A 22,614-nucleotide genomic window follows, 5' to 3' on the forward strand; every position below is an offset into this window, starting at 1 on the left:
TTTCAGTCAAGAACCATATTTTCAGGCCACCATTTTCTGAAAGCTCTAGTTTTCACATGCCATAAGTGAGCTGGTGGCTCACTTACATTATCCTTCAGAGACAGAGGCTCCCTTGAAGCACCTGCAGGGAAAATGCACATGTGCTCCTCCCAGTTCAGATGCCGGTGCTCCTCCCAAGAGGATGGATTTTTAAATCAATGGAATGTGTTTCAATGAAAATCTCCTGGACATGTTACTTGATGTGCATCTCATAGAATGATTTCGCTTTGTATGTGAGCTGCAGTAACAACAGACTAATAAATTATTTGACTCTTGTCTTATTGGCTAATGAAAATGATTGCACAGCTGTCAAAGAATTGGAACTTGGACATGCACATTCTCTCATGGATTTCAAACACCAGTGTTACTGGTCAGCAAGCACACACTACAGAAATAATCTAATGTGCTGAGATGCTGTAATTATTATTTGTAGATAAAAACATCATGTGCTCCAGGACACTGGCACTTTATAAAAATTTAAATTTCTGGGAAAAATGCAAAATTTGTCTTACTCTGCTTCCTAGGCTAGGAAAAAAAATAGTTAAATTTCTTTTGCAACATGTAAAACTAGTGAAAAAAATATCTGTCCCTTCAATAATTAAGGGCAAGATGGATCATAGACTCTTTATCATTGCTAGATTGATAGTACATCTACTATGTCATTAGCAAAAATTTGTCCATTTTCTGGATGATCTGTGTTACTGAGTTTGATGACAAACCCCTTCTGCTCCTTATGGAGAGCTGACTATTGTAAAGGGATGAATAAAGTCCAATTTTGTTCACACCTTCCCCTCCATGCAAAAGTAGTGTTAAATACCTGAGAATTTCCAGCAGATGGCCAACAAGTTGATTAGTGTCCAAGATGATTAGGTGGCATGTGACATACAAGAAAAAATGAGAGACTTGCTATTCTTTGCTTGGAGAGAAGAAAGCTAAGGGCAGGTGGGTCTAAGGGAGGTGTAATTCCAACCTTTCACTACCAAAAAAAGGCAGATGTAGGAAATAGACTCCATGCCATAATGACAAGTTGGAATGGTTAGGGAATGAAGGAATAAAAGGAAAAGAAATTGCCCTTGAGGGTCCTACTGTGCCAGAAAAGAGAATGACCAGAAAGATTGTAGAACCTCCCTCCTTGCAGGTTTCCAATTATCAGATGGGTACGTCCCTAAGCAACCTCCTCTAGGTTACAAACTGGAATTGCTTTAAGTTGGAGGTTGGACCACAGACCTCCACTCCTTCAGCTAAAAAGTATTCTTTGATTCTATGAAATCATCTCTTGATTGTCAAAGAGCACAAAGTATACAGACATTTAAACTGGATATGACACTTCAATACCACTTTTTGCTACAAACATCCCACTGTATTTCTTTCATGCTGGGCAAAGTGAAAATAACTAGTGTAAAGTGTCCCTGTCTTAAGATCTTCAGTATGTATAGCTAAGACACACAAAGAAGGCAGGAAGATAAATAGACAGAAGGGTAATGTTATTTACTCAAGGATCAGTGGAATAGTACAAGATTACTGTCAGAGGCAGAGTTAAGACATGTACCACTGAGCAATATTCTAGGGGAAAAAACTATTTCTTTATGCTGTTAAAATGCCACACTTCTCTCATAGGCATAATTAAAAATATAAATTTTCCAGTATAATCATTTGCCGATGAGCTGATAGAGACATTCCTATACAGTCACTAACAACTACAGTTACGATTATTGGGCTTGCCAATTACAGCTTCATTAGGATGTCTTGGAAATATAGAAGAAAAGTAGGAAATGGTGGAAGAGCTGGCAGAAGCAAAGAGTGGCAGTGGGTAGCAGAAGGCCATAGAGGGGCAGAAGGAGGAGGCAATGGAGAAGGTGACAAAAGAAGTTCCAAAGGGCTGCAGCAGAAGCAGAGAAGGAGGAGGTGACAGAGGAAGTGATGTAAGAAAGGAGGCAGAAGAAGGTGGTGGAAGAGAAGGAGATGGTGAATGAGATGACAGAGTAGGTGACAAAAGAAGCTGGAAGAAGGTGGTGAATAAGAGAAGGTGGAGGCAGTGGAAGGTGGCAGAGGCCAAAGGTGGAGGTATGCAGTGGCTAAAGGGTGGAAGCCATGGAATGGTGTGGTGGTGAAATGCAGTGTAAAGGCAGTGAGACAGGAGGCAGCTTTGGCATATGGAGGCAGTGGCTGATTAATTCAGCAGTGGAAGGTGGCAGCAGTGGGAGGTGGCAAAAGGCAGCAACAGGAGGCAGTGATGAAATGTGACAGCAGACTGCACTGACAGGAGCTGGTGGCAGCAGAAAGCAGTGGAGGAAGACAGCAGAGACAGGCGGCGCATGAAGGCAGCAGCGGTGGAAGGAGGCATCAAAAATGGTGGTGGAAGAAGACAGAAGAAGGTGGAGGTGGCAGAAGGAAGGCATTTGCGTTGGAAGGTGGCTGTAGCAGATGAAGGCAACAGAAGCAGGCAGAAAAATAGGAGGAGGAGGCAATGGTGGAGGGAACAAAAAAAGGCAGAGGAAGAAAACCACAGAATAAAGAAGAAGGAAAGGGAGGAGGCAAAGAAAAATTGTTGTAAGAGGAGAAGGAAAAGGCTACAGACAAGGCTATGAAGGAAGGTGGCAGAAGACATTGGAAGAAGAGAAAAGGGAGGCTATGGAAGAAGAGAGTGAAGGAGGAGGAGGAGGAGGCTGTGAAAGTAAAGAAGGAAGAAACAACTGAGGAGGCAGTAGAAGACAATGGTGAAGAAGGCAATGGAAGAAGAAGCAAGAGACAACATAGGAAGTGAAGGAAAAAGGTGGCAGAAGAAGTGAAGGAGGAGGCAATGGCAGTGGTGGAAAAAGGCAGTGAAGGAAGAGAGGGCAGACAGAATGCAGCAGAATGCAGCAGAAGTATGTGATGGAAGAAGAAAAGCAGGATGTGAAAGAAGGAAATGGAAGAAGGTGCTGAAATTAGGCATGAAGGAAGTGATGAAGAATGTGACGAGGTAATTGATAGAAGGAGACACCACAAAAACATGGTGGAAGAAAAGGAGGATGTGATGGTGCAGGTGACAAAGGAAGATGGCAGAGGAAAAGAAGGCAGAGGGAATGGAGAAGGTGGTGGAATAAAGTCTCAGAAGACTGCAGCAAAAAAAGAGAAGGAAGACTTGATGGAAGAACTTGTTAGAAAAAGCAGGAGGCAATGGAGGAAGGCAGTGTGAGGAGAAGGCCACAGAAGAAAGCAGAGGATGAAAGTGGTAGAAGAAGGTGATGTAACAAGAAAAGGAGGAGGAGACAGAAGAGGTAGAATAGAATAAGGAGGTGGAAGAAGGGGACAGCAGAAAGGAAGGAGGAGGCAATGGAAGAAAATGTTGGAAGATTACAAGAAGATGAAGGAGGAGATGGAGGAGATGGCTGTTCTTATTTTGGTTGGCATAGCGTTAATTTTCTTCTTAGCAGTTGGTGCAGCACTATGTTTTTATTATGAGAATAATATTGATAACACACTGATGTTTTGGTTGTTCCTATGTAGTGCTTACTCTACGTCAAGGACTTTTCAGCTTTCCATGCTCTACCAGCAAGGAGGTGAACATGAAGCTGTGGGGGAGCCTAACTGGGACAACTGACACTAACTGGCCAACAGGATATTCCACACCACAGAATGTCATCCTTAGAATATAAACTGGGAGGAGCTGGACAGACAGAACTAATTACTGCCCAGAGATAGGCTAAGCATCGCTCAGCAGGTGGTGAGCAATTGCACTTTTTCTGGTGTTTTCTTTTTCTGTTATTGTTATACTTTTTTTTTTTATTAAATTAAACATTTTTTTTATTTTATTAAACAGTTCTTATCTCAAGCCACAAAGTTTTTTACATTTTTTTCTCACATTCTTCTCCCTATCCAGCTGGAGGAATGGAAGTGAGGGAGTGAGTGAGCAGCTGCATTGTGCCTAGATGCTGGCTGGGGTTAAAGCATAATGATCCATTTTTGGTGCCAATGTGGGGCACAAAGGGTTGAGATAACTACAGATCTGACCAAAGTGTGATGAAGCAAAATGATTTTTTGCATATTTTCAAACAAAACTAAAGCCTTCATTTATATCAGCTAATGATACGATAGAACTGCTAGTCTTGAAACTAATCTGATCTGTGTGCTCAGCATTGCTGTCACCTCTGTGATTTGGGAGCCATCTATTGGGAACTATAAATAATTACATGCTTTGCCTTTTCTCCTTGCAGAGCCAATGTAGGGGGGAAAATTCCTTCCTTCCTTCCTTCCTTCCTTCCTTCCTTCCTTCCTTCCTTCCTTCCTTCCTTCCTTCCTTCCTTCCTTCCTTCCTTCCTTCCTTCCTTCCTTCCTTCCTTCCTTCCTTCCTTCCTTCCTTCCTTCCTTCCTTCCTTTTCCTTCCTTCCCTCCCTCCCTCCCTCTCTTGCAGAAAGCACTAAGGGAGACTCAAGATTGATCCCTAGGCTTTTGGAGTCAGGGATACTGAGGATCTGAGGCCTGTATGCTCCACCTGAAAAAGAGATACCGCCACTAGAAGAATAGGAAGAAGTTACAGTGGAAGAAGGTGGCAAAAGAAGTGAAAGGAAGATGGAAGCAGTAGAAGACAAGGAGAAGGGGATGAAGAAGAGAGTGGAATAAGGTAGCAGAAGAACACGTCAGAAGGTGGTATTGGAAGAACAGGAAGAAGAGGAGGAACAGGGATGTGAATGATGTGCAGTAGAAGATGACAGAGGAAAGGACAGAAGGAGGCAGCAAAAGAAGGCAGTGGAAGAAGAAAGGCAACGACTGAAGAAAGTGGGAGAAGAATATGGCAGAAGAATAGAAGGTAGCAATGGAAAAGTAGACAGAGGATGTCTGCTGAAGGGTTGACAGTGGTGAAGAAATGCAGCATATATAGGGAAGGAAGAGACAGTAGACAATAGAAGAAGGCAGCAGAATTTTAAAAAGAGCAGTCAATGGAAGAGGTAGAGGACAAAGATGTTAGAAGAAGAAAAGGATGATTAGGTGACTTAAGGAGACCACAGCAGGCTGTGGCAGTAAACAGTAGTGGGAAAAGACAAGGATCTCTCTTTGGCAAGTGTTTTTAAGCATACCAAACCCTCTCCCTCTCCTCTGACTTTGCCCTTCCCTCTCCCATGTGAATGTGGGAGAAAGTGGGTTGGAGACAAAGAGAACCACTCACCTAATGTTCATGTGGCAACAGAGTTTATTCTTCAGCTCTTCTTTATAAAGGGCATTTGAAAAACCCAGTCTGGATAGCTCATTGATCTGATCTTTTATGCTCCCCAAATCCTGGACCAGTGATACGCTTGCAGCTTAGGAAGGAACATAATTGGTTGAAGTTCCCATCAGTTAACCCAGGTGCTAGCTTATGGAGCTGGCTGGGCAGCTGAATTCATTTGCCCAGTACAAGCCAGCTTGTACGGTGATGTAATGTGGCAACACTTTATTCCTACTTTCCCAGTTCCTTCTCCATCAAAACTGGAGACTGTACCCTGGTCACCACAGCCTTGCTTGGCCACACTCCTCACTAGATGCCTGCTTTCTCTGCCTCAGAAAAGGAAGCAAGAAGAGTGCAGGAAGAAATTATACCAAGGCAACTGGAGAATTTCCAGGACACAGGGAAATTTTGCTCAAAGGCTGGAGAAGAAAATGTGCATCACCATCAGTTGCTGTCTGGATCAGATTTAAATAATGATGGAAGCAATACAGAAACAAGCTTTACGGGAAGGAAAACATAAGCATCTCTATCCAGGTATCCTTTCTGAGAGAGAGAGAGAAGAGAAGTTGTGTGGAAAGCAGTATTCTGAGTAGTCTTTATGTTTCCCAGGAAAGACAGATATTTTATTCCTCCAGCAAACTTTGTAAACTCAGAATCATTAGGGCAATTGTTCCCATCATTTAAGCCCTATCTCCACTTCCATATCTGCCTGAACAAGAACAGTCCAGCAGCAATGTCAGATAAATCCACCTTCTAACATACATCTTTGTCAGGTCAGACCTGACCTCTGCCCTCCTATGCTGCTCAAAAGGGGCTGAGATGCTCCCAGGAGACCTTCTATGCTGCAGCAAATGAAGGCATGAGTTTGGGTAACTCTCCAGACCCTTGCAGGATTTAAGCAACCATGACTTTCCTCCAGAGAGATATGTAATAATCTTTGGTCTCTTGCTGGGCTGTAGTAGCAGGGAACATTCCAACACCAGGCCATTCCTGGGAACAAGGGAGATTGGATCGGATGTCCTTCAACCTCATAGCCCTCCAAGGATTTTTCTTCCTTGTGTCCCTTCTCTTTGAGGTAATGTAAATGCTTTGCATCCATGAAAACCTGTGGAAAGGACTTCATAGCATTCCTAAAATAGAGGAAGTTTCCTTTGCTTGCTCTGAACAAGCCACCCCCAACAAGTTTTGCATGCTACTCTCTAAGACACAATAAGCAATCCCATTGTTCCCCAGGCTCCTCAGGCCACTCATAATTTCATAAATCCCTGTCATGTCCTACATCCAGTTTCTCTCCAGGACACTAAGAATCCATGTCTTTGGCAAGGGCAGAAATAGAAAAAAAGTATTGTGGCCATAGGTTAAAGAGAAATACAGGCATAGAGAACAATACAAGAGGCTGCGACAGCAGTTTTGTTCAGGTGTGGAGAGATGGAGGATAAGAAGCTTTGGAGAATGAACCAGCTTCTCCAAGAAAGGAGACAGGTGGGAAAAGAGAATCAATGCAACCTCCACCATCAGGTTCTGTGAGGTATAAAAGGACTACTCTCAGAAACTCCTCCTGATTTATGTTCCTAGGAAGCTTTATCTCTGTCAGCCCACAGTTTTACCAGGTTTCTTTTTCCCAGGATCTTGCATCAGCCTGGACAAATGTATTTTCCTTTATCTGAGTCTAGCGTTAATGCAGCTGACTGAAATACTAGGAACATGAAGTTCTAGAAGTACAAGCTGCCATTGCTTGTCCATTGATAATACCTAACACAGCTGCTCTTCAGTCAACATCTCTCCCCCTTCCTGTGCCCCTAGAGCCACCAACTTTCTTCTGCAGCATTACTGCATTAAATGAAAAACTTGTTTGTAACAACAGATGTACACCCTAGAATGTATTCTTTGAAAGACCCTGCAAAAAAAATTACACTGGGTCTATGGAATGTTCAGCAGCACATCTGATGACAGCCCTTGTCTACACAAACGGCATACTTTGGACAAAGAAAATAGAAATTTCAAACTAAACACTATTGTAAACTGGAAATTTTTCTTGCTCCACTTAGTTATGATGGGATTGGAGAGCTTCGGTAATTTTTGACCCTCTTAGTCCTATTACGGACATTTTCCTTTCCCACAGGAAGCTTCTAATCCTTCTTTCTTTCACAGGATACAGCATGTAAGAAAGCTGTGCAGTAATGCCAGTTTAAAGGCCAACAGAATTCATGCACCACCTTGGAGGAGGCCCAGGCCTTGGACTTGTACTTTAACACAAAGGAAAATTTCCCTCTGGACAGTGACGCTGTGCATATCAGTCCTCCAGGACCCACAAAAAATTAATCAAGAAATGGAGAGGAAGGGAATTCCTATTTAGTTTCTCAAGCTATTCCAGCATTTCCAAACATACGGCTTCTTTTTAATGTCTCTGGAGAGAATCCTGTGTCTTTCAGGAGCTAACATGATGAATTTGGCAGCTGCTTGGAGAATGAACATGATTATTCAGCAAAGCATTAAGCTTTAGAAAGCTTTGCATCATGACAGAAATCCCCACTCCCAAAGAGAGGGATTTCAGAAGATCTCATTATTTTTGTTTGCAGCATTATTGTATATCTATATCACACTCATAAACATCAGAATTGTACTGAGATTCTTATGTGGCAAAAATGAGTCTGTAGAACATTCCAAAGATGAATAAAAGCATGGTTCAGTACATAGGCAGACATTTTAATAAAGGTTAGAAGAGAGACATTAGAAAAGGGAGATGCTGAGCATTCCCACATTTGACCTATTTGACTTGGGAAACGAGGAGGGGCACAGGATCGTTTCTCTATCCTCCCTTTTGAAATTACAATGGAGGAATTTGATTTAGGAAAACACTGTATTGCATATGATACAAACAGACATTATTCAAGAAAAGGAATTTGCTCAAATAAACTGAACAAAGTTAACCACTGGGTTTGCTAGATTTCTTTTTTTTCCCAAATAAATGCAATGTATCTCTCTGCCCACTACTTAAAATATGCAACTTTGGGTAAAAACATGCATTTTTAAGAAAGATATCATCAGCACAGAGGAATTTGAAAGAGGTTTGAGTTGTTATTCCTGTTGTACAGGTGCTGTGTGTAAGAATGAGACAAACAACTACACGTCTTCCAAAGCCAAAAGGTATTTTTAGATTGAAGGCTACCTTACGGAATAATTAGAATAGCTCTCTATCTTAGCAGAGGTTTATGATTAACGTGTATGACATTTGTACATTCTACCAATGCCTGTTAATTCCCACACTTGGATCTTCAAATTTTCCACAGTGTACTTTTTGTCTGGAGAAAACCTTGGACTAGAGATAAGACCATCACCAAAAACGTATTTCTAGCAGCTCCCACGTCCAGTCAGCCAGTCTGGGTTTGAGGTCGAATCGAGACCATGAAGTGCCTGCTGCTTCTCGCCTTTATTGGGGTGGCTGGTGAGTATATCTTTTATTTCTATTTCTGCCATTTAATAGGAAGCTGATTTTCTAAATCAAAACTGCAAGGTAGCCTGTTGTGGGAAAGCCAAGTCAGTTTTGACTTGCACAAGTCAGAGCCCTGCAGGTTCCATCTTCTGTCTGCTCATAATGCCTTGTGCCACAAGCTGGAGAATGAACACCTTCACAGGGTTTTCTGACCCAGCTATGGAGATGTGGCCACAGCTTCTGAAAAAGGCTGCTTAGTTCCTTCGGGACCTAGGAGTGCACAGGGAATAGCTCTGGACCGAGAAGTCCTAAAGCAACTGCAAAATTACAGACCCTCGGTTGGTGCTCCAAGAAGATGTCACTGCACAGTAGTTTTTACTTTTCCCTCAGTCAACCCTTGACTGTCTCAGTAGATGGGGTTCAGAGAAAGAATATTTCTGTGTCCCTGTGTTCCCTCAGGGAGTAGCCAGCAGGGCTTTACTTGCAGATACGTGAGGCACCTGTGTAAGTCTGATCCCCTTCTTTGAGGGTGCAGCAAATGCATGTGCTTTAGACCTGCCCACCAGCGCTGCCCTGAGTGTCCATAGGAGGGGAGCCTGCAAGTGAGGGGCTTCAGACAGGCAGTCACAGGGCAGATTACAGGCCACATTACCTTAGGCCAGCTGTTGACACATGGCACTTCTTGTCCCCCAGTTGCCTTCCCCACCTTTGCTGAAGACGATGATGACAAGATTGTGGGAGGCTACACCTGCGCACAGAACTCTGTGCCCTATCAGGTGTCCCTGAATTCTGGATATCACTTCTGTGGAGGTTCCCTCATCAGCAGCCAGTGGGTCGTGTCAGCTGCTCACTGCTACAAATCGTGAGTGAAAAAATTACATCCTTCTAGAACCTACTTCTGTCTTCCAGTTCACTTCTAGCAGGCATTCTGAGCTATGAGATAGAAATATGTAAGTGCCTCCATTCTCACCAGAGACAGCCAAGGGATAGGTGGCTCATTCAGGAAGCCAGGCCGAGGCATCCTGAGGGGTTTTCCATTTCTGCAAACGTTCCTGTGAATGCAGAGCATTTTCTGATATAAGAATGAGATAATCAAGCAGAGACGTCTGGGCTTTGATTTCCTATCAATTGCATGAATCTTGCTAAAGCATTCTCCCTGGAGAACAGGAAGAGGATCAAGGTCCGGCTGGAGCCGTTTGCCTTGTCCCAGAATATTTGTATCTAGTGCTGCTCTGTATTCAACTGCTGCCAGGTATTTACAGACCTGCAGAAATTCACCACCCATGATGGAGTGAGTTAAGATCTCAGTGTGGATTCCCAGGGCTCCCTGCAGGACAAGAAAGATGCTCTGCCCCAGAAGGCTTCTGTGGCAGTGGTGTTGGAGCAAGTGCACTCAGTGACAGGGAGGTTTCTCTCAACCTGCCCCCAAGCAGTAAAGGACACGCTGTGCCTTCTGTTTTCCAGTCGCATCCAAGTGCAGCTCGGGAAACACAACCTGGGGCTCACTGAATCCACACAGCAGTTTATCAACTCTGCTAAAGTCATCCGCCACTCTGGCTACAGCTCCTACACCCTGGACAATGACATCATGCTCATCAAGCTGGCCACCCCAGCCACGCTCAGCAAAGCTATCCAGACCATTCCTCTGCCTACCAGCTGCGTGGCCGCCGGCACCACCTGCCTGATCTCCGGCTGGGGCAACACTCTCAGCAGTGGCTGTGAGTACTCTGGGGGAGCCTACAGACCTTTGGGGGCCCAGGACAGTCTCTAGGACCTGGCCATTTACCCCCAACAGGACAGGCTAAAACACAGGGAAGTGCTGTGGGACAGCTTTTTGGAGTGATGCGTCAGTGTAGGGACTGCACAGTTAATGTCAACAGAGTTGTCAGTTCTCTGAGAGTAAGGGTGAAGTCTGGGACTGTGGAACTTGAATTCCTACCAGAGATCCCTGTTCTCTCACACCCATGGTCAGAGATGTGCATGGCCAGTGGTGTCTATTCCATTGAACCTGCACCAGAGGAGAGGATGGTTTTCCTGAGGCTCAGGTTTCTTCCAGTGCATGCATCACACAAGTGGCCCCACCTTTGCCAACTGATGAACTTCCAGGTACCAGAAAAGTTAAGGCAGCTGCAGTGTAGAATGGTGGGCCCATGGGTAGAATTTGTTCCATCTCTACAGAAGGGACCCAGGCTGTGCTTACTGTGGACAGGAAGCAGGATGGCTGCTAGAACAGGGTGTCCAGCATTTGCTTTTCTGCTAAGATCTTCCCTGAGCTCTGAAAAGGACTCAGCAATGCCAGCAATCATCTCTCCCTATTTCTTTGCAGCTAACTACCCAGACGAGCTGCAGTGCCTGAAGGCTCCAGTCCTCACCGACGAGCAGTGCTCTGATGCCTACCCTGGGCAAATTACCAAGAACATGATGTGTGTCGGATACCTGGAGGGAGGAAAAGACTCCTGCCAGGTAACTCATCTGCCTCTCCTCACCCAGTCATTTCTCTCCCACCTTTTCCTAGCTGAAGAGGCCTCCACATTACAGAGTCAGCTATGCTCACTGCACTGGTAAATCTGAGTTTTTCAATGACAGCAGAGGCTTCAGGCACACATATCCTGAAGGTTTGCCAAGTACCACATACAGCAAAAGCAGGCAGCTGACTCATCCTTAGCTCTGGTGCCCTTGAAGCTCAAGTGAGGCATGGTAGCATCAGGTGGAGAGTGTGAATCTCTCAGGGATCTCTGGCTCATTGCTTAGGCTGATGCCATTTGCTGAATATCCATACCCTTTGTGTGCACAGGGAGATTCCGGCGGTCCCGTGGTCTGCAATGGACAGCTCCAGGGCATTGTCTCCTGGGGTTATGGATGTGCCCAGCGGGGTCTTCCTGGAGTTTACACCAAGGTTTGCAACTACGTCTCCTGGATCCAGTCCACCATCGCCTCCAACTGAGACGCTTGTTTGGCGTGACCTGTATTTTCTCCTCATCATTTCTGTTCTTTTGGGTCTGGACAAGCAAAAATTATGAGAAATTAATAAAAACTTTCAGGCACCCCTACTTTGTGCATGGTTTCTCTGGGAACTTCCATAGCCTGTGATACAGAATCACAGAATCAGAGAATTTTTAGGTTGGAAGAGACCTTTAAGATCATCGAGTCCCACACATGTTCTAACACTTCAACTAGATCATGGCACCAAGTGCCACATCCAGTCTTCCCTTAAATACATCGAGGGATGGTGACTCCACCACCCCCCTGGGTAGATGATTCCAGTATTTGACCACTCTTTCTGTGAAAAACTTCCTCCTTAATTCTAGCCTGTATCTCCCTTGGTGGAGCTTCAGACTGTGTCCTCTTGTTCTGTCTGTTTTTGCCTGGAAAAAGAGACCAACCCCCAGCTCACCACAGCCACCCTTCAGGAAGTTGAAGAGAGTGATAAGGTCACCTCTGAGTCTCCTTTTCTCCAGGCAGAACAACCCCAGCTCCCTCAGTCGTTCTTCATATGGCTTGTGCTCCAAACCCCTCACCAGCCTCATGGCTCTCCTTTGGACACACTCAAGCATCTCAACATCCCTCCTAAACTGAGGGGCCCAGAACTGGACGCAATACTCAAGGTGTGGCCTCACCAGTGCCGAGTACAGGGGAAGAATACAGAGCAGATAGATAGCGTATGCCACACAGAAGGAAGTATTTAATATTTTCAGTGCCTGTAGAACTGGAAGCATGTTGGAAAACTTTACAGACTTGCTTTGAAAAGACTTTCAGTCAGTTATTTCAGTTGTTTCTGAAACCTTTCATTTATGACAGTTACACAACATTTCTCACTTTGAAAAGGCCATTACAGGCTTCTACTGGCCCTTGTGTAGCTCTCCAGTCCACTGCAGAGGATGCTGCTAGCTTCTAGACACAAGGGATGCCCTGAATCGCCTACACTTCATTACCTCCTGTGCAAATAACAGCGCAGGGTCTCAGAGGAATCTGATGCTCACCTAAATTTTCATAATCTGTCAAGGACAGAAGCTGGGAATTCCTTTCTGGAGTGTGAAGCACAGACTTGGTCAGGGGAGCTGCAGCTCATGCCATAGCTGTGGGGACATGGAGCTGCTGTCTGGTGCTCAGGTTCTTGTGGTTAAAGCCCAGTCAGCTGCTGGGTATTACAGGCACTCCCTCACTACCCCCTTGCCCTGGTGGGATGGGTAAAAGGGTAGAACTGAAAGGCTGAGACCCCCATCCTTCCCTCCACACCCACCCACGCCCAGCCTGCCCCTTCCACCTGCTGCATCTCTGGAGGGTTCCTGCTATCCTGCAGAAACAGAGTTTGTGCTGACGCACAGTCTGTGTCATTGCCCAGGGTTCCCAGCCAGCCAATGCCTTCTGTCATTTCTTGGCCAGCCCCACCCCGAGATGTCTCACCCTCACTCACTGCTCCCTCTGCACAAACCTTTGGGCAGCTCCAAGAGGCAGCTTGCTGACAGGGCAGGGGCTCTCCAGCCATGGTTCCCTGCTGTTTCTTGGTGGCCATGCTGGCCCCTCTGGGTAAGTGAACTCAACCCAGCCCTGAGCACCTCCACTCATCCCGCTGCTGCTCTCCCAGCTGGGGAGCCACTTCCTGCCACTGCTTCTTCTTTTCTGCATGGAGGATCAGCAGTGAATGTGGGGGCAATGGGAATGCCTGAATCTTCTGCAATGGCCATCTATTTGTCATTCTTTCTGCAGCCAGCAGACCGTTCCTGGGTTTGGATACAACCAGCCCAGGAATGCACCTTGCCTATTGAGGAGAGATTGGAAATTCACCTGCAGATCTGAAGAGCTGTCCCGTGCCTTCAACTGCACCCTTGGCTGCTCAATCCCTTCTCACCCTTTCCCTACCAACTCACAATGCCTAGTTGAGTTTTTATTTCATTTTTTCCTCTTCCTCACTGTTCCTACTTTTCCTTTCCAGTGTTAGCCCTGGAACAGTCTCCAGACATGGTGATCAAAGAAGACCAGTCTGTGAATCTGGAATGTTCCAAGAAGAAATCCTCCAGCACAGCTATGTACTGGTTCATGCTGCCTTCAGAGAAGAATTCCAGTCTAACTCTACTGGCATCTGCACTACAGGGTGGTAATGCAGCAGTGGAGAAGGGTTTTGAGAACCACTTCAAGAGCAGCAAGATAAAAGGAGACAGTATCACCCTCTCAATAGAACATGCCTTTCTCAATGACTCTGGCACATACTACTGTGCTGAGGGTGAGCACAGTGGTGAGACTCCTGAGGGAGCTGAGCACAAACTTGTCCCTGCACAAACAGGACCTGCTTTCCACTTGTGGCTGCTGCACAAGGCCGGGTGATCACTTCTCTCTCATTTACTGCTCTGCTTCCTGGCCTTGCCTTCCTCCTCTTCTCAGATGCTGACAGTTTATTTGTCCATCATTGTCTCCTTGACATTCCAGGCCTCCCTTAACATGTAAGTCTTATTTGCACTACACTTGCTTCTGTCACCACTTCTTCTGCTCTTTGTCTCCCTTTCCTTTCCTTCCGTAGGTTCTTCTTTCTGTCTTCAATCTGCACTCCATTGTCTTCCTCTTAATTAACTCCAGTCAACCCTGCTCACACTTCTCACTGTCAAACGGAAGGAGTGTTTGTGGGGGAAGTTCTTGCTGCACCTGTGCATGAAGGCAAGGCCTGGCAGGTGTGGCAGTAGCCAGCACCATGTGGCAGCTGCCCACACGCTCCTCTGTTCCAGCACCTTGTCTGTGGTTGTTCTGTGGCCAAGGAATAGGAACAGCAGAGCACAAGCCTGTGCTTGCTCTGGTGAAGTGTTCTGTGGATCCCTAAGTCCTTCATGTAGAGTGGTGTCTGGGACAGGATCCACCTGCCTTCCAGCCCTTGATCCACACAATACAGTTTATCCTTGCCAAAACATTCTAAAATTACAAGGTACGTTCAGAAGCTGTGCAGCTAATACAGATTTCCCAGAGGTTACAGTGTTCTCTTCATCAGTGGTTCTCATGAAGTGGTGGAGAGTCTCCTCATGAACGTCACTGATTACAGCAAGTAAGGAGGAATTGCTGATAGTGCCACAGTGCTGCACAGCCCTTCAGATGGTGCAGGAGCCTCAGGGGGTAGGACGATCAGGATGGATGGAGACAAGAGATCTCTGAAGCCAGGTCATGGAACTTGTGGTTTATTGCAGAGGGCGTGGGTGCAGGGCCCTGCTGGGAGCTGCCAGCCACAGCTCAGAGCAGGCCCGAGAGAAGAGAGGGGTAGAGAGAATGAGAGGGTAAGAGAGTAAGAGTGTAAGAGCGTAAGGGAGTAAAAAAGCTAAGAGAGTAAAATGGGTAAGAGAGTAAAAGGGATAAGAGAGTGAGGTTCTTGTTACAATACAATAAATCTTCTGTGATGAATTTTCTAAGTCTCACAAACTAATCTAGTACAATATACAAAGCTTATACATTTACATAATGTAATGATTATAAAAATCATTACATGACTGTACTGTGTTACATGTTAAACCCTAAAAACGACTCTTTGGACCCCTTCTGCTAAGCTAGTAGGGTCTGCTCTGACTTTTGGACTTGTCTGCAAGCAGAGGGCAGTATTTCATCACAAGGGGTTTACCTTCAGCTGGCCACACAATTGTTTTCTAGTTGTTCAGTAAGGAATGTATCTTAAAGTTTGCCTTCATTTCAATCTCACTTATAGTTTCTATATGCTCAAAATCTTTTGCTAGACAATCATATTTGTAGGGCTTTCCTGTTTCATCTTCCCCAACAAGATGGGCCTTGATAGGTTGGAGGGATAGGCAGAGAGGAACATCCTGAAATTCATCAAAGGCAAACGCAGGATTGTATCTGAGTGGAAAAATAACCCCATGCATCAGCACAGGCTGGGGGCTGACCTGCTGGTGAGCAGCTCTTCAGAGAAGGACCTGGGGGTCCTGGTGGACAAGACGCTCCCCATGAGCCAGCAATGTGTCCTGGTGGCCAAGAAGCCAGAGGTGTCCTGGGATGCATTAGGAAGAGCATTGCCAGAGGCTCTGCCAGGGCAAGGGAGGTGGATCCAGGTTCTTCACTGCGATGCCAAGCACAAGGACAAGAGGTCAAGGGCAGAAAACGATGGACAGGAAGTTCCACCTGAATCTAAGGTCAGAGCTTTGCATTGTGATTGACTGTGCACTGGAACAGATTGCTCAAAGAAATTGTGGAGTCTATTGGGAGATATCCCAGAACCATCTGGACACAATTGTGTGCCACGTGCGCTGGGATGACTCTGCTGGAGCAGGGAGGTTGCAGCAGGGACCCCCTGAGGTCCCTTCTTGGCTGGCCCATCCCATGATTCTCTCCTGCATGACACGCACCCGTGCACAGCACAGGCCTGCTCAGGACTCTCAAGGTGGTTCCCACCCTGCACATTCCCATGATAATGTCCAAGCTTCCCAGGACCTAAACACAGGGTCCCACACAGCAGCCATGCCTGTTCAACCTCACTGACTGCTCAAATCCTGTGTCTTCTGCAAGGCTCCCCCTGCACTGCCCTGCCCTCTGCTCACCCCAGGGAACTGGAGACCCTTGGCATGGACACATCAGGCACAGCCTCCTCTCTGCTGGAGTGCTGCTACTGCTGCTGCTGCTGGTGTTGGCAAGATTTGGGGCTCCTACAAAGCAGCCCAATCTCTTTGCTTCTTTTTGCAACTACTGTAGAGGAATCTGGGGTCTTCCCAGAAGCTTCTCTAGGCAGCCTGGGGAAATGAATGCAATGGGACACACTCAGAGCTGCAGCAGAGGATTTGGGAGGAGCTGCAGGCATTGCTGCTCTCCTCTGCTGACAGGACACAGGGGAACATCTTCACTGCAAAGCCCTTCAGAGCCCTGGGCACTGCCATCACTCCATGTCCTGTATGGGCCACCCTCACCCTGCTGTGCACACAGCCCAGCACGGATGGGCAGAGGCTCTGCCAGAGCTCTGTGCCCAAACTCAGGGCACACAAACTACCAGTGTCCCTTCCTGCCTACAGGGATTTCCCAGTGCCTTGGGCAGGTGAGCAAGGCTGGGTGGACACAGAGAGCAGAGGACATGGTTTTCTGCAGCTTTGTCCATTTGTGTCCTGGTGCTCTTTTGCAGACTGCTGCAATAAAGAGACAAGGATTATAGCTGCTCTTCTCTGGCACAGAGAAGGTCAGGGTGTATCAGCACATCCTGTAGGGCACACACTTCTCAGAAATCTCTCTGAGATGAAGTGTGTCACCCAAAGGATAATCTGAGTGCAGAAGCAAAGGCAGCCTGTTCTCTCCTTGAGAGAGAACTCCCTCTGGAGTTAGAGAAGAGCAGCTACAGAACTATTCTCTGCCAGGCTCCAAGAGACACCAGCTCTGCAGGTCAGCACCTTCTCCCTTACCTGGACAACACGTCAGGCCTGACTGGGAGAAGCAGAGATTCCACTTTGCAGCTTGCAGGGCTGGGAATCTGTGAGTGTGAGGGAGGCTCGGGAGGAGACAAACAGCGGGACACAGACACAAACATGCATTCCTGAGATCTCCTTGTTTTCTGTTCTGGGCTGACTATATGATGCTTTTATCCCCAATTGTCTCATTCTGTTTATGTTGAATAATAAGTTTTACACATTTGAGAGTGTTCCAGAGAGTGAAGGGGGCAGAGAAGAAGCAGCAGTTTGTTTTCAGACACTGCACTCCTCCTCCACATTCCTGCTCCTGGACTGTGTTGTCTGTGGATGGGCAGACAGCGGGACAGAGCTCTTCTTTTGCTTTTTAGTTAGTGTTAGCTAGCTGAGGCAAAGAAGTTCCCTGGACTGTGTTTTTTTCCTTTTTCTTTGGACCTCTTGAAACTGCCCTGGAAAGAACACCCAGGAGAGCACTGGCAGCTGCAGCTGTGGCCCACTACGCCAGGCCTGGCCTCCCACAATTCCAGCACCGGAGGGACTGATCAGAGACTGAGTGAGCTGCAACCCGGGGACAGGGTTTTCTCAGTTTGTCATCTCTTTTAGAGTGGCAAGGGTTCTCATTATTTGATATTGTTTTGGTTTTATTGTTTAATAAACAGGTTTTTTTCCACCTTTCTCCAAGGAGGTATTTTTTCCTCTGAGACAAGTTGGGGGGGGAGGGGCTGATTGGATCTGCTTTTTCCACCAGAGCTCCTTTGGGGGATTCTTCCACAAATTTGCTCTAAACCTGGACATCTTCCCATCAATTTCTGCCCCTTTGTGCATTCCTGCGCACACACTCACGCTGCCCCACAGCCCCGTCCTGCTCCGTGGTAGCTCTGAACTCTGGCACCTACTGAAGTCCCCCCTACTCTTGCCCAGCCACGCTCGCACACAGCAGGAAGCCAGAGGAGCAGAGCACAAGCAGCTCATGACTGCCTGCAGGTGTCATTGCCCACCGTTCCTGGGCAGCCAAGAGCCTTGGTGACATTTCAGACTGCCGCTCCCTCCCCTGCCCACCCACAGAGAGACGCATCTCTTGCTCTGCACCTCTCCTCTTTCCATACCTCTGTGTCTGTGCTGGCACCAGGGGCAGGTGCCTGGAAGGAGGGGGCCTTTCTCCATGGATTTCCACCGGTTCCTTGTGGCCATGCTGCTCCCTGTGGGTGAGTGGGCATTTCTTTGGTCCTGATCAGCTGCAGTGGAGCTGCTGCTACATCCTCAGCTCTGCTCCCAGTTGCTGGCACTGCCCCTTCCCAAGAATTCCAGGGGTATGGTTGGCAGTGAACCAGGTGAGCCTTTGCACCAGCTATTTAATCAGGAAACTCTGCGAAATTGAAAGTCTGCTTTTTCCTGCCGTATTTTAATACTACATTTGAGAGTAGCAAAGTCATTATTTCTCAAAAGAGATTCACTGTTGTGATTTAAGTTGGTTTGTTTGGGGATTTTTTTATCCTATCTGCCTTTTTCAAAGAAGTAGGGCACTGGCCCATTGCTTTCTTATATCCTGGTACCATTGCATACCATGGCATACTTCAAGGATGTGCACTTTTGTCTTCTCAATGCATTTCACTCCCCACCATTCATCTCGTGTCTCTCCAGGCTGGGCCCTTCAGCAGTCACCAGATACAGTTGTCCGGCTGGGAGACACGGTCGCTCTGCAATGTTCTGCATCAGCAAAAAATTACATACACATGTACTGGTACAAGTTACCCATGGAGAAGGATGCCACAATGCAGCTGGTTGTGTACTCAGTGGATGGTGGCAAAGCAGATATTGAGAAGGAATTCCAAAATCGCTTCCAGAGTAATGGGACCAGGAACAACCATTTAGCTGTGCAGATACAGCATGCCCTGCTCAATGACACAGGCACATATTTCTGTGCTGAACAAGATCCACAGTGAGTCAAAGGTTGGTGCAGCACAGCACAAACCTTTCCAGGCAATCAGGGATCTGCCACCAGCACACACTGAGCCCTGTTTGAGTAAACTCCTTTTTTATTTGCAGCCCAGCTCTTCAGAAAAACACAATATAACTGTCTGTCTGTCTTTCTGTCCATCTATCTGATCATCAATCTGTCTTTAGCTTGGTCTCTAGCTACTTTTCTGTTCTTTACCATCTATGAATCACTTTCTTACTCTCAGTTTTTCTTGTCCTCACTGTCTGACCTCCTTTATCTCCCATTCAGACTTTTTCTGACTTAGTTCTTTTCAAGTCATTCTCTCTGTCCCCCTGACTTTTCGTCTCTGTCCTCTCATACCTGATCCCCTCCTATTTCCTCCTCCCTTCCTCCTCCATCTCTCCTTCCTTACAATCTGTTACATCAATTCATGGCCAGGGAAGCAGGATGTGCAACAGTTCACACAGCACTTTCCCTCTCCACCACCTGGAAATTCAAAGCCCACTGGTCCTTGTCCCCATTGGTCTCCAGGGATCGACACACAGCCCAAGTTACTCCCATAGCCTGTGCCCTGAGCTCTCTCATGTCTGGGAATTGTCCCTGCCCACAGCAGGAGGCTGCCCAGGTGAGCCATGGAATGTCCCTGGTGACCAGGAGAAGGACCAGGAGGAAGAAGCCGAAGTGGAGTTTTCAGCAGGGCTTGTTGCTGCCTCCGAGGATCTTGTCTGGCCCATCCACTCCATCTCCTGCTGCTTGCTGAAAGTCACGAGGGCTGCCCTGACTGGCTTATTCCTCTTTATCTCCAGTTTAAAAAGAGGGCAAGGGCCCAGGGGAATCCTCACCTAAATGTTCATAATGCATCAAGAACAGCTGCTGGGAATTCCTTGCTGGAGTGTGAAGCACAGGCTTGGTCAGGGGAGCTGCAGCTCCTGCCATAGCTGTGGGGACATGGAGATGCTGTCTGGTGCTCAGGTCCTTGTGGTTAAAGCCCAGTCAGCTGCTGGGTGTTACAGGCACTCCCTCACTACTCCCTTGCCCTGGTGGGATGGAAAAAGGGCAGAACTGAAAGGTTGAGACCCATATACAGCAATAATAGGAGAAAATTCAAAGGAAAAGACATAGAAATAAAAGTCAAGTAAATCCACGGGATACACAATATTGTCACTGAACACCCAGTGTCCTGGTGCCCAGCCCATCCGTGAGCAGGGACAGGCAGCAGCTGGACAGCTCCCCTCCGTGTCCCTGCAGAGCATCAGGCTGAATGGGAGGAAACGTCCTTTTGGCCAGTTTGGGTCTGCTGTCCTGGAAATGCTCCCTTCCAGCTGCTTGTGCAGCTGCTCTCTGGCAAAGCATGAGACACTAGAAAGTCCTGGATTTGGAGTAAGCAGTGCTTAACTACAGCTGACACTCTGTTAACACCATTATTCTCAGAGTGAATTGAGAACACAGCACTGTGCCACAGTCTCCATTGGTTCATCCTGTCTCTTGCTTAGCACATGCATGCAATTTTCCTGAAGACTTTCATGGAAATTTCCCCTTCAGTCACACACTGAACAGCATGACACCTCAGGAGGCTTCTCCTTCCCAGCATTACGAGACAGAAGTTCCACCAGGGATCCTAGCCATTTTCCACCTGTTTCTCCTTGCCTATTGTCAGGCAGAGCTCTAGGAAATGAAAGTAGAAGGATGAGGGAAATTCAGTTGACCTCGGCAGAATAGCCTGTCACTCATTCCCTGTGTCCCTTTCACCCTTTACCACGGTCCCAGATGTTGTTTATCCCTGTGCTCGGCAGGTTCCCCAGCTATTCCATGCAGATTTTGTCCCCTGCAACAGAGGACATGTGGATTTTCCTCAGAGCAGAAACACCTGAGGCTGCAGTGGAGAGGCTGCAGTGGCCTGGGTATCCTCAACCTGTGAGCAGAGCAGCACAGAGGTGTCCCTGGCAGAGCAGGAGTGAATGCAATTGCACTGCACAGCTGCTTTCTACACCCCAGGGCTCTCACTGCCTGAATCCCAAGCACAGCCTCCACACCCCACAGGAGGACAAGCTCAGTCCTGCAGGAAAGCAAATCTCCTTGTAGAGGCCAATTATCAGGGCAGAGGGGACAATGATACAGATGCTCTCTGTCATTGCCCAGGGTTCCCAGCCAGCCAATGCCTTCTGTCATTTCTTGGCCAGCCCCACCCCGAGATGTCTCACCCTCACTCACTGCTCCCTCTGCACAAACCTTTGGGCAGCTCCAAGAGGCAGCTTGCTGACAGGGCAGGGGCTCTCCCGCCATGGTTCCCTGCTGTTTCTTGGTGGCCATGCTGGCCCCTCTGGGTAAGTGAACTCAACCCAGCCCTGAGCACCTCCACTCATCCCGCTGCTGCTCTCCCAGCTGGGGAGCCACTTCCTGCCACTGCTGCATCCTGCACAGCTTTCTGCATGGAGGATCAGCAGGGAATGTGGGGGCAATGGGAATGCCTGAATCTTCTGCAATGGCCATCTATTTGTCATTCTTTGTGCAGCCTGTAGATGGTTCTTGGGTTTGGATACAACCAGCCCAGGAATGCACGTTGCCTATTGAGGAGAGATTGGAAATTCACCTGCTGATCTGAAGAGCTGTCCCATGCCTGGAACTGCTCCCTTGGCAGTCCTGTTTTTTCTCAACCTCTCAATACCAACTCACAATGCCTAGTTCAATATTTTCCCATTTTTTGCTCTTCCTCACTGCTCCTACTTTTCCTTTCCAGTGTTAGCCCTGGAACAGTCTCCAGACATGGTAATCAAAGAAGGCGAATCCGTGAATCTGGAATGCTCCGAGAAGAAATCCTCCAGCTCAGTCATGTACTGGTACATGCTGCCTTCAGGGAAGAATTCCAGTCTGACCCAGCTGGTTTATGCAGTTGAAGGTGCCAATGCAGTGGTTGAGAAGGGTTTTGAGAGCCATTTAAAGAGCAGCAAGATAAAAGGAGACAGTATCACCCTCTCAATAGAACATGCCTTTCTCAATGACTCTGGCACATACTACTGTGCTGAGGGTGAACACAGTGGTGAGACTGCTGAGGGAGCTGAGCACAAACTTGTCCCTGCACAAACAGGACCTGCTTTCCACTTGTGGCTGCTGCACAAGGCCGGGTGATCACTTCTCTCTGATTTGCTGCTCTGCTTCCTGGCCTTGCCTTCCTCCTCTTCTCAGATGCTGACAGTTTGTTTGTCCATCATGGTTTCCTTGCCACTCCAGGCCTCCCTTAACATGTAAGTCTTTTTTTGCACTACACTTGCTTCTCTCAGCACTTCTTCTTCTCTCTGTCTCCCGTCCCTAGCTTCTCCTTTCTGGCTTCAATCTGCACTCCACTGGCTTCCTCTTACTTATCTCCAGTCAACCCTGCTCACACTTCTCACTGTCAAACAGAAGGAGTGTTTGTGTGGGAAGTTCTTGGTGCACCTGTGCATGAAGGCAAGGCCTGGCAGGTGTGGCAGTAGCCAGCACCGTGTGGCAGCTGCCCACACGCTCCTCTGTTCCAGCACCTTGTCTGTGGTTGTTCTGTGGCCAAGGAATAGGAACAGCAGAGCACAAGCCTGTGCTTGCTCTGGTGAAGTGTTCCGTGGATCCCTCAGTCCTTCATGTAGAGTGCTGTCTGGGGCAGGATCCACCTGAC

The 22,614-nt window shown here is 47.4% G+C and overlaps 1 protein-coding gene and 1 gene segment (V, D, J or C); both read left to right on the forward strand.

Moving 5' to 3' along the window:
• LOC128932913 (trypsin-like) overlaps positions 1–11,601 on the forward strand; it is a 63,108-nt gene extending 51,507 nt beyond the window's left edge. For 8 of the 17 annotated variants that reach the window (XM_054269662.1, XM_054269666.1, XM_054269668.1 and 5 more), the window contains 6 exons: positions 3,529–3,745; positions 8,320–8,669; positions 9,351–9,519; positions 10,122–10,375; positions 10,984–11,120; positions 11,452–11,601. In XM_054269662.1, the coding sequence (XP_054125637.1) occupies positions 8,630–8,669; positions 9,351–9,519; positions 10,122–10,375; positions 10,984–11,120; positions 11,452–11,601 (750 nt within the window). In that variant the 5' untranslated portion in view covers positions 3,529–3,745; positions 8,320–8,629. Of the gene's footprint in view, positions 1–1,280; positions 3,425–3,528; positions 3,746–8,319; positions 8,670–9,350; positions 9,520–10,121; positions 10,376–10,983; positions 11,121–11,451 lie in introns of those variants that run through there. The other 9 variants (XM_054269669.1, XM_054269665.1, XM_054269663.1 and 6 more) reach the window with 8 other exon arrangements.
• A 1,540-nt stretch (positions 11,602–13,141) lies between these two features.
• On the forward strand, positions 13,142–13,979 carry LOC128933218 (T cell receptor beta variable 20-1-like). The segment is given in 2 exon segments: positions 13,142–13,184; positions 13,591–13,979. Coding segments are annotated over 2 exon segments (432 nt in total).
• Positions 13,980–22,614: the final 8,635 nt, after the last annotated feature.

This window comes from Melozone crissalis, unplaced genomic scaffold, assembly GCF_028551555.1.
Source record: "Melozone crissalis strain CALT ecotype California unplaced genomic scaffold, PUWL_Pcris_2 ptg000008l_1, whole genome shotgun sequence".
Classification (NCBI taxonomy): domain Eukaryota; kingdom Metazoa; phylum Chordata; class Aves; order Passeriformes; family Passerellidae; genus Melozone; species Melozone crissalis.